This window comes from Chamaea fasciata, unplaced genomic scaffold, assembly GCF_029207755.1.
Source record: "Chamaea fasciata isolate MVZ Bird 193981 ecotype frontalis unplaced genomic scaffold, bChaFas1.0.hap1 SCAF_15, whole genome shotgun sequence".
Lineage (NCBI taxonomy): Eukaryota > Metazoa > Chordata > Aves > Passeriformes > Sylviidae > Chamaea > Chamaea fasciata.
Genome location: NW_027094100.1, coordinates 932,474 through 945,805, shown reverse-complemented (window position 1 = coordinate 945,805; position 13,332 = coordinate 932,474). Strand labels below are relative to the sequence as shown.

At 46.7% G+C, this 13,332-nt stretch overlaps 1 protein-coding gene across 4 annotated transcripts in view; it reads right to left on the bottom strand.

Moving 5' to 3' along the window:
• NR3C1 (nuclear receptor subfamily 3 group C member 1) overlaps positions 1–13,332 on the bottom strand; it is a 61,392-nt gene that overhangs the window by 11,653 nt on the left and 36,407 nt on the right. For all 4 annotated transcript variants that reach the window (XM_066197264.1, XM_066197263.1, XM_066197262.1 and 1 more), the window contains 3 exons: positions 9,433–9,549; positions 4,608–4,886; positions 1,914–2,058 (listed from right to left, as the gene is read on the bottom strand). In XM_066197264.1, coding sequence (XP_066053361.1) covers positions 1,914–2,058; positions 4,608–4,886; positions 9,433–9,549 — 541 coding nt within the window. The remainder of the gene's footprint in view (positions 1–1,913; positions 2,059–4,607; positions 4,887–9,432; positions 9,550–13,332) is intronic.

Sequence of the window (13,332 nt, the reverse complement as noted above, 5' to 3'; positions counted from 1 at the left end):
GATGTTGCTACTCCGTGTAAGCAGCAGTAAATACACAGGAACACACTGGACAGGGCTGGCACAAGGATAAATGCATGGAGGACTGCTGCTGCTCAGATGCTTGAGCAGGTACATGAGGCTAAAGAAAGTTTAATTAATCTAATCTAATAAAAAAAATCAATCAGTAACTGCAGTTTTGTCCAACTGAGCCACCAAGTCTTGGAGACCCCTCAGAGATGGAGTTTCCCTTTGTGCAGCTGAAGACACCGAACACGAGGGTAAGTGTTGAAAGCTCAGAAATGGAAAAAATGCTTTCTAAACCCCACATAAAACCCTAAGAGAATTAACCAGGAGTGGCTGCCCTTCCCTGCAGCCACGGCCGTGGCTCTGTGCTCAGCTGTGGGTTTGCCCCAGTCCCAGCGCAGCACCACCACAGCTCTCACCTCAGCCACGCCACGTGGGCACAGCTGATCACCCACACCCAAGGGTATTTACTCCCGTCTGCCTGCCCACAGGGTCTCTCCTGCAGGGCTCTCACATCTCACTTGGTGTCTGTCAGGCTTTACCCCGAGCTGGATCTGTTTTATTGAGGGATGGGACATAAAAAGTTACGACCACAGAGTTTTATGGAGAACCTGCAGCTCACTGGAAGAACTGCAGTGCTCTCAGTCAGCTCAGTGCTTTATTGAAAACAAATGTCACTCTGATCTACGATTCACCGAACTGGAGCTGGAAGGAATTTGGGAATTGCTGGTTGCTGTAACAGCGTTACCCTTTCATTTCTGGGGGTTTTCAAGAGCTCCAACACCTAGCACTGAAGCTCTGTGGTTTTGACCCACTGATAAAACAGCAGGAGACCTCTGACTTACAGCAAATTAGATGTTATTGCACTTAGTGACAATATCAATTATTTCAATTCCACCACACAGAGACTGTTCTGCTCCAGGGACACATTCTAAGCACTTTAATAAACACAAGTACACAGATGGGCCCTCACCTGCCATCTCCTCCTCAGCCTTTTTTTAAAAAAAATATTATTATAAGGCAATGATTACAGTTCATAAAAGCCTGGATAAATATTTACAGTGAAAAAAAAAAGGCAAGGGAATAAATATACATGAAATAGAAATCGCAGATCCCACAGAAAACGTAACAATTATTATGTTTTTTTAAAATAGAAAATATTTGGGAGATCTGATTTTGAAGTGAAATAGGACTAAAAATACTAAACTGTGCCCAAACAGGCTAAAGGTATTGCCTCCATATCAGAACCAGAAAACAGACACACAAATAAGAACTAATCAGCTCAACAGTCCAAATTTCCCTCTTCCACAGCACAGAATTACTGCACAACATAAACCAGGAAAAATACAAGGAAAATGTGCAGTGCAAGAAAAAAATATGTTCCAACATTCCACCAAATTCAACTTGGCTTGAAAATTGACAACGAAGTTCAACAAAAAAAATATAAATCAGGCAGGTAGCTCCATCTTTAACCTCGTCTTTTCAGCCCTAATTTCCTCAGATCAGACAGAAATGCTTCACTGGGGCAAACCCGTAGGGCCATATTGCCACTCTGATACACTAAACAGACAGAACATTATGCAATTTGCCAAACTTTCCTCTCCATCCCAGGCATATTTTTAGCTCTGACTGTGTTGGCTCTGATAAAATGAATGATTCTAGTGAATGGCGCAGGAACAGTCACAATATGGAATGTTAAAGCACAAACACCTCCCACAAAAACTTCTGGATATAAATACACTTAATATCTCAATTACCTTCCGTTTGACTTAGTGAAAAAAAAAAATGCTAAGCAAGCTGCTGGAAAGAAAAAAAAAACAACAAAAAAAGTGGGAAAGGAGAGGCTGCTGTGGGGTGTCTGGGAGGATCCGCCCCCGACGCAGAGCCCAGCACCGGCAGCTCCTACTCACTCGTTAATGATCAGGTCTGGAGCAAAGCACAGCAGGTTGCCATTGGACTGCTTGTAGGATCTCCAGCCGAGCGCAAAAGCCATCAGGAACATCCAGGAGTACTGCAGAAGGGTCATTTGGTCATCCAGGTGCAAATTCCGGAAACCTGGAGGAATAAAAATTGAAGGGGGGACGGTGTCAGTTGCAAAAAAGCAGCAAAGGACAAAAAGGTTGCGTGACTTGGGGAAGGAGCAGGGTTGTGAGCAGCGCAACTGCTGTGTTAGCAGTGCATAGGTACTACAGGGAGTAAAAGGGATGTAACATTAAAAAATCACAGTACATATGTATGTGGTCATCTGGAACTGATGGTCAGTCAGATACATCACAAAAGGCAACAATTATAGTTCACATACACTGCAATTCACTGGGCTGCCTTCCAAAAATAACAGGCTTAGCTCCTTTTCACGAGAGCAGTCTGCTAGGCCGTAAATGATTTAATATCAAATTCTGTTCTTACTCAACACTTGCACGCTGAACCTACAAAGTAAGTAGTGCGTTAGTTACCAGCATCAACTGCTGCTAATCTCGCATGCAGCACCATCAGAGCCAACTGAACAGGGAGGAAATGAGTAAAACCTGACAATTGGTCCCTCAAAGAGTCTGAAAATGCCACCAGCTCTGGATTTGCAGCACCAGCTCCTATCAGATGCAGCCTACACTTACCAAGAAACCACTGTGCCATACGGAGCCATTATTAGAGCCTGAATACAAGCTGATTTTATCTATTTTTATTAAGCATCTGACATCTAAAGAGCTCATAACATCTAAAGAGCTGCTTCCTGAAGCTGTGCCAACAGACAGAGCCAGTGGATGAACGTGTAACGAACTTGGTGGGTCTAAACACAGCCCCTGGCTTTGGAGTCACCAGGAATGACCGGCCTCTAAAAATACAAAGAAAGAGTTTCAAAGTGATTCCAGTCTTTTTGGGTCAAACCTTGAAATCTGTGCTCAAACCCTCCCCAGGAAAAGATTATTTTGAAATCCCAACTAAAGGGTTTGGCAAGGAATGCTGGCATGCTGTCAGCATGGCTGATGGGCTACAACCAGGAGCAGGATATACAAATTAAACACTCATGAGGAACCACCTCAGCAAACAAAAGAAAGGAGATAAAAATGATAAGAACAGTTGCTATTAATGTGGCTATTAAAGAGAAGATTGGCATTTTCATTGAGAGCATAAGCTCTAACCTGGAGGGTTTGGCTAATTACAAAAACTGCTCAGCAGAAATGATGAACAGAGAAGTGTTGTATAAAATGGAATCTAAATCTGGATGTGGGAACACCAGATGGTCTCCCAAAAACCTGTCCCAGAAGGAAGTGTGTGCATGTGAGCCTCTCCCAGAGCAGAGTGAGCTAATCCAGCACCAGTGCCCAGTGCAAACAGCCCTGACACAGAATGCCAGAATCACTGAGGTTGGAAAAGTCCCCCAAGATCACTGAGTCCACCTTGTCAACCAGACCCCACACAAATCTCTCCAGTCGCATCTCTGCTGGACACAGGCGCTTTATTTGAGCTTTCCAGCCTTTCTTTCCTGCTGTTAATTTATTTCCCCTGCTCAAAGAGACACAGTTATGACTCATAAATCTCATTATCGGGCTTTTTTCTTTTTCTTTTTTTTTTTTTTTTTGGCAGACCTGTTCTGTGATGTTATTTTTGGGCAACCTATGCGTCATGGAGGTGTTTTTGCCAGGGCTTTGAGAACAGGTAGTGAACAGCACTGACCAGGGAGAGAGGGAGATGAACACTGGGCTTTGCTCTGTAGGGACAAACATCTTCACCTCCCCTTGGCCCCGGCCTCTCCAAAACAGATGCCACGTGTCACGTCCAAGGCTGAAACCTGACATCATTCCTTGCGTGTCTCACTGAGCCTTTAGGTGGGAGCCAAAACAGCAGCAAACCTCCCTCTCTGCCCAGGTAAGAGTCAGTTTGAACAGAGCTGGAGAGAAAATAACCCCTTGACTTCCAACCTAGAGCTAGACAGGGAGGGGGAGTCAGAAAAGCTCCATCCACGAACGGAGACCCAATGAGCCAGCACAGTGATGTTGGGCTGCAGAAGTCAAGAGAACCTCATTGCTAAAAGTATTCAAGAAATAATTGTTTACTGCCCAGAGAAGCTGTGGCTGTCCATGGATCCCTGGCATGTCCAAGGCTGGGTTGGACACCGGGGCTTGGAGCAGCCTGGGACAGTGGAAGGTGACCCTGCCATGGCTGGGGTGGCACTGGACGGGCTTTAGGGTCCCTGCCAACCCAAACCATTCAGGCATTCTGTGAATCTGAGCTGGAGATAGAAATAAAATACAAACAGTTCTCTGTAATACTTTTACAAGAAATACTCATGTAAATAAGAATTTTAATATTCAGTGGTCAAAGTGTTCAAGTAAAATGACCTAATTGTGGTAAATAAACGTTTGCATCTGCAGTTTTTTCTGCTTTTCTGCTCCGGAAGCACCTGAGCCACGAACAAGCCCCACTACTACCAACACTTCATCCGTACAGCTTTGAAGGAAAACAAAGGCAGATTTAGGTTCAACAGGAACCCAAGGAGATGATAAATCTCTTTGCAATTGATTTCCAAACAATAAAAAGACCAGTAATTTAAAGCCAGCCCCTTCCAGGAGGTAACACAGGCAGCATTCCCCACAGCTGTGCGTTACCTGGGATCGCCTTTGCCCACTTGACTGCAGCGACCACTTGGCGGCCGCCCAGCATGTTGAGCGTGGAGAGGATCCTCCAGCTGGAGTCGGGCAGGGAGCTGTCGTAGCCCGAGTAGAGCACCTCGGGCTCGATGACCTCGAGCAGGGACACCAGGGTGGGCGTCAGCTGCGGCAGCGACGCGGGCACGATGCTCTTGTTGCCGGCCGCCTCCGGCGCCTCGCGCGCGCCCGCCGCGCCGCCCTGCTGCAGCCCCTTGATCTTCTTCTTGGTCTTGCGGGCTGCAAAGGGTGGGGAAAGCCACAGGTGAGGCCGTGGGGATGAGATAAACGCAGAGACAAACAGGGCAGAGGGAACGCTGCTCTCCTCCCCGCACAGCTGGCAGCAGGGCAGGGAAACCTGCGCAGGGTTTGTTTGCAATGTCGGGAGTCTCACGTTCATTCCAAGCAAAACTCCAGTGAAAATAAACCTTACATTTTAATAAAAGTCACATTTATGCCAAGGCTTCCAAATGTTCAGTGATGTCTGCAGGTGCCTTACAAAGCTGACCCTAAAATACAAGGCTGACCCTAAAGTACAAGGCTCAATCCCACCACTGCAAATATCTGCAGGCCTGCACACTTTAGAAGTTCCTTTAAATACCAAGCATAGAAACTAGGCAAAAGAAAGGAAAAAAAAATGTATTTAATGGGTAAGAAGTTACTGGATCTCTCAAGACAGGGAAAACAGGGTGGTTTTTTTTTTTTTAAATGCTGGGCAGGAGGAGCTTTTTCTCTTGCCAGCTCTCTTGCATATAAATCACTGCTGCGTAATTAAACCATAAAAACTCATTTGCCAAAAAAAATAAAACATCAAACAGAGATGTTAACTGTAAACTACAGAAAGTTGGAGCAACGATTTTATTAGCATCTTGTCCCTAATGGAGTCTCCTGCTTGGCTCTGGCTCTCCTGGATGCAGGCGGCCACACGGAACTCGCTGTTTAAGGCAGACCGAAGGAGCCCAGCTCCCTCCCTGGCTGCCTCAGTTAATTAATTGATTTCTGCTCTGGAACTTCCGAGATCAATCCGTAGCCCATAAAAGCATCACGTAACGTGGTTGCGCATTCCAAGTTCCTCCTGACCTGTCCAGGATCCCTGAGCACCCAAACTGCACCAGCCCCGCAGTGCCAGCACACAGAACCCCCTCCTGGACCCGCCTCTCCCTCTGGCTGCGACAGAGCCTCTGGAAAACCACTGCCAAAGACAAGGAGTCCTCTACAGACCTTGTATAAATTGCATTTTCCCAAAGTTTTGTAGACTGGCCACATGTGCCAAGCCTGCCACGAGGGAATAGCAACAGTTGTTTCCTTGGAGCAACGAGCTTCTTGTTATTCTCGTCTCAATTTTGAAATGGCTGCTTCAAAATCCTTTCATATTCCGGCATTTTTCTGCCCCATTATCCGTGTTCTGAAGAGCAAATGAACTGCTTTGACTTAAATTTAGAAGCACATGCCTTCAGCTTCCTGCAGACACCTGGATGGAGTATTTCCAGCCCAGAAAGCCTGATAAAATTATAATCAAAATAAACAGATCTGATAAGACAATTATGTAAGAATTTTTATTAGGCTGTTAGCAGTCCTGACTTAGATATATAGCTGTACCTCACAAAAAGAAAAGAAAAGAAAAAAAAAAAAAAAAAAGAAGGCTGAGATAATGCATTCCTTTGCAACTGATTTTTAAATAATAAAAAGACCACTAATTTACAGCCAGCTCCTTAAGGCACGTTACAGGAGATAACCCCCACAGATAAACTCAGCACGGAGAGAAAAGCAATCCAAGATTTTCTGTTCCAAACAAACAAAACCCCCCAAAGCCCCAACCTCCTGCAGTCTGGCATCCACCAGGCTGCAGAGGCTTCCTCCTCCCTGCCTGGGGGCAGATGGCCCCAGCACCTGAGCCAGGTGGGAGAGGGACCTGCCACCACCCCACGGGCACCAGGCACTGCCCTCCTGAACTGGCAGCCAGAACCAGCCCACTGCAGGCACAGCAGGGCAAAGAATTAGAAAGAACCAAAGATTCCTCAAAAAAAAAAAAACTGAAATAAATTCCAAGTGAAGGCTGCAGAAAAAAACCAATTAATTGCCAAGTTTAACTGTAAAATGTGGCACGAAAAGCCAAAAAATTTATGAGACCGTTTTTTTTTTACAGGCATAAAAGCTAACAATAAATCTTTTCTTCCAGCACATCACAAAGAGAAAGGGTGCCAAGGAACACCAATTAACAGTGGGAGCGGAAATGAGAACTCAAGGAAATAAAGGCTGGGGAACAAAATATCATCATTGTGCTGTGTAAATCTCTGGTACCTGCAGCTTGAGAGTTTGATGTTTTTCCAGTCCCCTACGCCCCAAAAACCATATAACAGGGAAAACAAAGTTCCAGAAAAGGATGCCATGCAGGGCAAAAGGGATGACTGATGGACTTGAGGTCCTTTCCAACCATAATGATTTTATGGTAAAAAAAAAGTATCAAGTGACTATAAAGGGCCACTTTTAACTCAGGACAAGAACAGGTCAATTAAAGTACTGCATGCCAGAATAAATGAATGAATTCATTAATTTAAAAATAAATCAGTTTTGTACTCAATAGCTAACAGTGAAATGCACTGTAGGTACTGGAGACTGAGAGATGACCAAAGCTGGAAAAAGTCCAGCAGGAAGGCAGGTGAGTGCAAGGGGCCCGAGGACTGATGGGCTGGATACTGGGATCTCTTCTGGCCAGTCACTGGTTTGCTGTTTATGCACTGAGGATGCAGCTGGGGACTTTCCAAAAAGAATTACTGTCTAAAACACATGCAAATTTAATTATTTTTTAAACAACAGTCATTCCTGAACTGTGACCCTAAAATAGACAAGATAAAAGAAACTGGATTTTAGCCTCTTCTGCACTTTATGCTGCCTCCCAGTTTGCTTTCCTGCAGGGCCACTTCTCCATCTGCTCAGATCTGTCCCAAAAATCCTTGTTTCCGGGGTGGTTTTCACCCTTTCACACTACCTGGGTTCTTCCATTTTGTGCTGCTGAGTTTCTATAGATCCTTTTTCCTCTCAGCCATAAAAGCTTCCCTCTCCCCACCCTCTCCAGCAACTTACATAACAAAATCCACCCTCCAAAACCTCACTATTCTCTAGGATTCTCTGTGCCAGAATCCAGACAAACCAGGCTGGAAGGGCTCCAACCTACGTGTGGAGAAGTGACAAGAGCCCCACGTCATGCCACTGCACTTTCTGTGCCGCAGGAAGGGCCAGGCTGCACAGGGCGTGGGGCCACCTGGGCCAGCGGAGGGTGGCATGGGTGAGCCCTGAGCACCTTCCCAGACCAAAGCTTCCCACGCTTCTCTGACTCCATGTCCTAGAGGCACGGACAGCAATAGTGCCGTCCGCTGAAAGAGATGCAGGAGGGAAAAGCTTACAATGGGAGCACTAAACCTGACTGACAGAGAACTATTCCTTTTCCACACAGATAAATACATGAATACCACAGATCTGTTTTGAAAACAGCTGTGAAGAGAAAAAATAGAAATCAATCTTAACCAAAATGCCTTCTTGTCCACCTCAAAACCAAACCTGTGGGGTTTGGCGTTATTTAAGCTGCCTTTAGGCTCTGCTGTTACGTGTCCTTGCTCCCAGCCACACTGGCAGGGCAGTGACCTGTCCCCATGGACACCAGAGTAGGCAGGAGGCCCGTCCTGCTCTGACCTCTGAAGGATGAGGTCCAGCCCACTGGGAGTGTCCAAAACCTAAATCCATCCCCTGGGAGACACTCACTGACCATCCACGTCCTCCAGGGATTTATTTCAGAACCCACTGCTGCAGGTTTTGGCTGTAGCCTCTCCTCCTGCACACAGATCATGACGACAGCTCAACAAACGGAGCAGCAGCATCCCAGCCTCCCCTGAGGAGGGGCCGTGCCTGGAAATGTCCCCTGCAGCCCAGGAGATGTGGCGCTGTGTCCTGAGGGAGGCTGGGAGCACAAGAAGGACGTGCTTACACAGCCGCCAGTCTGTGCCTCATTGATCTCTTTACCTTATCACTTACACCTCACCAAGGATGTTATCACTGGCTGAAATGAAATTCTGCTCATCCTTGGAGCTGACAAATCCATCTTTGACATTTTTATTTTATCTGACAGTTTTGATTACACAAGTACCACCAGGATAACTGCACTAGTTAAGTGCTGTGTTAATCTCTGCTGCTCAGGGAAAAATAGCAGACATAAAATGAAGCTGACACTAATAAAAGTGTTTTATGCCATCTTACAACCACTGCTAAATCTCTGGCTGATGTGGCCCTCAGACCCCCAAGAGTCATTCAGGACTCAGCAGAGAACAACGATGTGGTGGTACGTAACATTTAATCAATGTTGTCTAGAGAAATTTTAACAGGTATTTAAGAAGTATCCACAACAGCATGGACAAAAGCACTTTGATTTTCTTCAGCTGGAAGATGCAATCCCCACTCCCTTCCCTGTCCCCCATGGTCTCAGTGTCAGGTCACCCAGACAGCACACCCTCCCACAGGTGTTACACCTCCCTCCAGGTGTTCTCCAGGAGTTCTGCTGCCTCACATTCCACGAAAAAGCCACGAGACGTTTGTGCTGGGAGGAACGAAAAACAAACAACCCTCGTTTGTGCGCGCGACTCACTTGTGCTGACCACAGACAGCACGTGAGCACAGCCAGGAGAAGTCAGAGCACAAACCCTGCTGCCCGTGGCTGCAATGCCCACGAGATGCAGCTCAGTGTCCCCCAGCAGCTGTCCCTGCCCAGGTGTGTGTGTGTGTGTGTGTGTGTTACCTTCCAGGTTCATGCCCGCCTGCAGACACTTGCGGTAGCGGCACGCGGGGCAGTTCTTCCTGCGGATCTTGTCGATGATGCAGTCGTTCCTGCCGGCACACAGGTAATTGTGCTGCCCTGGGACAGACAGACAGACAGACAGACATCAGCTCCCCAGGTCAGACACCCCACTCAGCCATCCCTTCAGTGACAGCAGGGAACCCAGAAAGCCTTCACCTGCTGCACTGTGTGTCTTGCAGAAGCATCAGTATCCACCTGACTTCACATATCCAAACCCATTTCTCACGTTCAGACCTCAAAGCCAATACATTTAGGTAGAAATGTTATTTTCTATTTGTTAACTTCTATTTTTAAAACGATTTCCCCTTGCATTTACTAAAGCCATACTCTACAGCACGTTTCCCATTTCTCTAAATAGTTTGAAAAGAGACATAAATAATGTGCACAAACATGTTCTGGGAAAACACCCGTAAACATTTCTACAGAGCACAGACACAGCCTCCTCAGCTGGACAGTCATGAAGCCTTCCTGCAACTTACAGCCTGACCCGGACAAACCTAATTCTCTGACACTTTTATGGATTCACAGACTCAGAACAAAACTGGCCCTGAAAACATGACAAGCTGAAGTACATAAATTAAATAACCGTGTTTCTTAGCTGTTTAAAGCAGGGCAACAGAAGTATCCATTGTTAATTATATGAGTTTATGTGAATGAATGTCTGATTGTAACTTATTTAGGGAAAGGTATTACCAAAGAACAGATCCTTCTCCCAGATAGGGGTCAAGGAGCATGTTTTTCCAGAGGGCAGAAAGCTGCAGCCTGGGCTTTTACACTGTATTTCAAAGTACTGACAGTACAACACTGTGAGAAACAAATAGATTTTCCAAAACTGAGTTATTAACAACAGAGTCCAAGAGTTTTCTCACAGGAGAACAGCTTGGAGAAGGAATTTCTTACAAGTCAGCTGTGAAAATTATGGGCATGCAGAGTTCATTCCTATGGCTTTGGCCAAACTTCTCCTGTGAAGCGTCTCAAGTTGATATTCCACGGAATGTTTTTCTGAATGACCCTCCCACCTCCTCCACTTGGGGAAGAGGAGCCTTCCTGACCCCTGTGCCAGCTTTGTGTTTAATTAACTCAGACAGCAGATCCTCGACTCACCATTCTGGCTGCCATTAGCACCCTAACACGTGGAAACACAGAATATGCACTGATGCCCATTTGCCAGCACTGCAGCGGAGCAGAGACAACAGTTCATGTCCCTCCACGCTGTTTGATGAGACCACAGCTTCACACATCAGTGCAGACACTTCAGGTGAGGATTCTCCTGAGCTGCTCCATTTTATTCCTAACAAAGAGCCTCCTCTCCACGAGTGCTTGGTTTCTTGTATTTACTGCCCACCTATTCTTGCCTTTTCTGGGACTGAGCTACACTATTTCTTTGCATTACTTTGTCTCAAAGCCCTGTTGCCACATGACCATTTTGGGGGAAAACGAAGGGAAGTTGGCGCTCCACGTCCACCAGGATGTGCCAGCAGCCAAAGGAATGTGCTTCGGTTCTCTCTGCTGCTCAAACCCAGATACTCCACGACTGCTCTGGTAAAAACCAGGAGTGAGCCAATGCAGGTGTTTCCAGGGGGACCTGGGGCACACACAGGGGCATTTTTCAGAGGCTGGCCAATCCCATCCCCATCCCCAGAGCCCCCGCTGGCACCAGGGCTCTGACGCAGCGTGACACCAACAGCCCTGTGCCCATTTGAGCACAGCAGCCTAGAAAAAGGCTGGGAATTGCAGACAAAGGACTTTGGAAGATGGAATGAAAGCTGCTGACGAACAAGGGCAATTTGGAGCAGAGCAGGAGGGAGAGGTGCTGGGGAGTCTGCAGGGAGGGAGGTGTGAGGAGCGAGGCGAGGCGAGCGGAGGTGCGGAGGAGCGGTGAGGATCCAGGTTGGTACACTGGGTGACGTGCTGGGGGCTGAGCAGGGCTGGGGCTGGAGAAACTCAGTCATGAGGGCTCTGGGCTCTAAAACACCGTGAAATCAGAACTAGAAAAAGCCATCTCTGGCCAGCCTGGGCTCCTGAAGAAAGACCTGTCTGCCTGAGGAACTGCACAGAAATCGACAGCTGCTGTCCCACCTTCACCCTTCCTCTTCTCCTCTGGTTCTACTCTTTGCTGAAAAAAATGCACTTCATACTGGCTTTCTAGACACTGACATTTCCAGTTTCTGTGACTATTTCTGCCACAGTACACAGGCCTGGAGGCAAAGGTGGAAAAAAGGGCTTTGGCTAAAGGCCGGATAACGAGTGTGCAGAGTCAGCTTGATCTGAACACTAACAGGTGCCTGGCAGCCGCTAATAAAAAGGATATTGCAGAAACAAATTCTTTTTACATGTGTTCCCAATAAGAAAAATGCCTATAAAAGACAAAACCAAATTATTTGTTCCTTAACGTGAAGACTGGGACTAACGGACCCTGGAAGTGGTCCTGCAGACATCCATGCCATCCAGTGGAAGGGCTCAGGGGGCTCAGTCCCTGGTGCCATGGATCAGTCAAAGGCTGGAATTGCTGATCTTGGAGGTCTTTCCCAACCTTAATGATTCTGGGATTCTGTGAAACGGGGGAAAATTTGTGGCACAGTCAAAACAGAAGCAGAGGTGAGCCTTGAAGAACTGAGTGCCACAAGCCAGCTTACAGTTTCAGCATCAAGACAGTCAATTTATGGTGTGTCAGAACCAAAAGCAATCACTGGGGTGACTCCTTCCTCTACCAATGCTTTTGTGATTTATTTAAGCTTGAGATCAGGCAAACGCAGGGCTATGGCACACGTCCAGCTGCCTTATAAACTGTCTTCTGAGGGATCTCTGGTGACCATGTTTTAATCAAAGGTACAGATGATTATTTGCTTTGCACTTGAGCTGATACTGCCTCGCTACACTCCAGCTCCCACAGAGCCAGCACCCCTCTGCGACCAGCAGAAACCACGACAGAACTTGACTCTCCTGATCCCTCCCAGAGGCTCTGCCCTTCCATGGAGCTCCCCGTGGCACCTGGTGAGGCAGGAATTGGGGGAAGTGCTGCTTCTGAGGACTGAGTGGTGCCTCGTCTCTGTCAAGACAATCCCTCTCCTCCAGTGACCCCAACTTGCACTAATGTCAGCAGAGAGAGTCTGGTCCAGTGAGGGCTGCACGAGGAAGGCACAAGACAGGAAACCCCGAGGGCCAGAACTAAGAACAATGTTCTTCAGACCTGAGGAGTCACCATCCTCCCAGAAACACTGGGAATATGCTCCAGTTTTTCTGCGTGTGATACTGAACCAGAGTCACATCTTGAGGTACAACCTTGCCCCTTACAAAATGGCTACTGATGAACCCAGAAATCACAGCGTCCTTATTCACATCGTTTTCCATGGTCTCTGTTTTCCAGAAAGATTTTCTCTGAACACAACTAGAGAGAAATCTCAGTGATCCAACCTCACACACGTCCCTGGTACCCAGTGTCCCTGCAAATAACACCCAGGGACATGGATGCAATTCAACCAACGTTGTTTACATGAACAACTGTAAAACTACAATAACCTCACACACACAACAGATTGGCTGAGCTCCACGTAAGTCTTCTACACAAACCAACTGACCTTAAACTGAAAAATCACAAACTTTACAAATCTATTGCACAAATATCTGTAGAAAAACGGGACAAATAAACAAAAACAACCGTGAAAGAAAATGAAAGAGACAAAAGCCAAGACAACAATAAATTCTTTTACGCAGAGTGAATGGGAGCATTTTATCAATGTGAATGGAATCCATGCTTTGGATAATGCACCATTATCAATGTGATTTACTATGACAAGATCAGTGATCTAATGGATGGGATGTTCAGCAGAATTCCAGCAA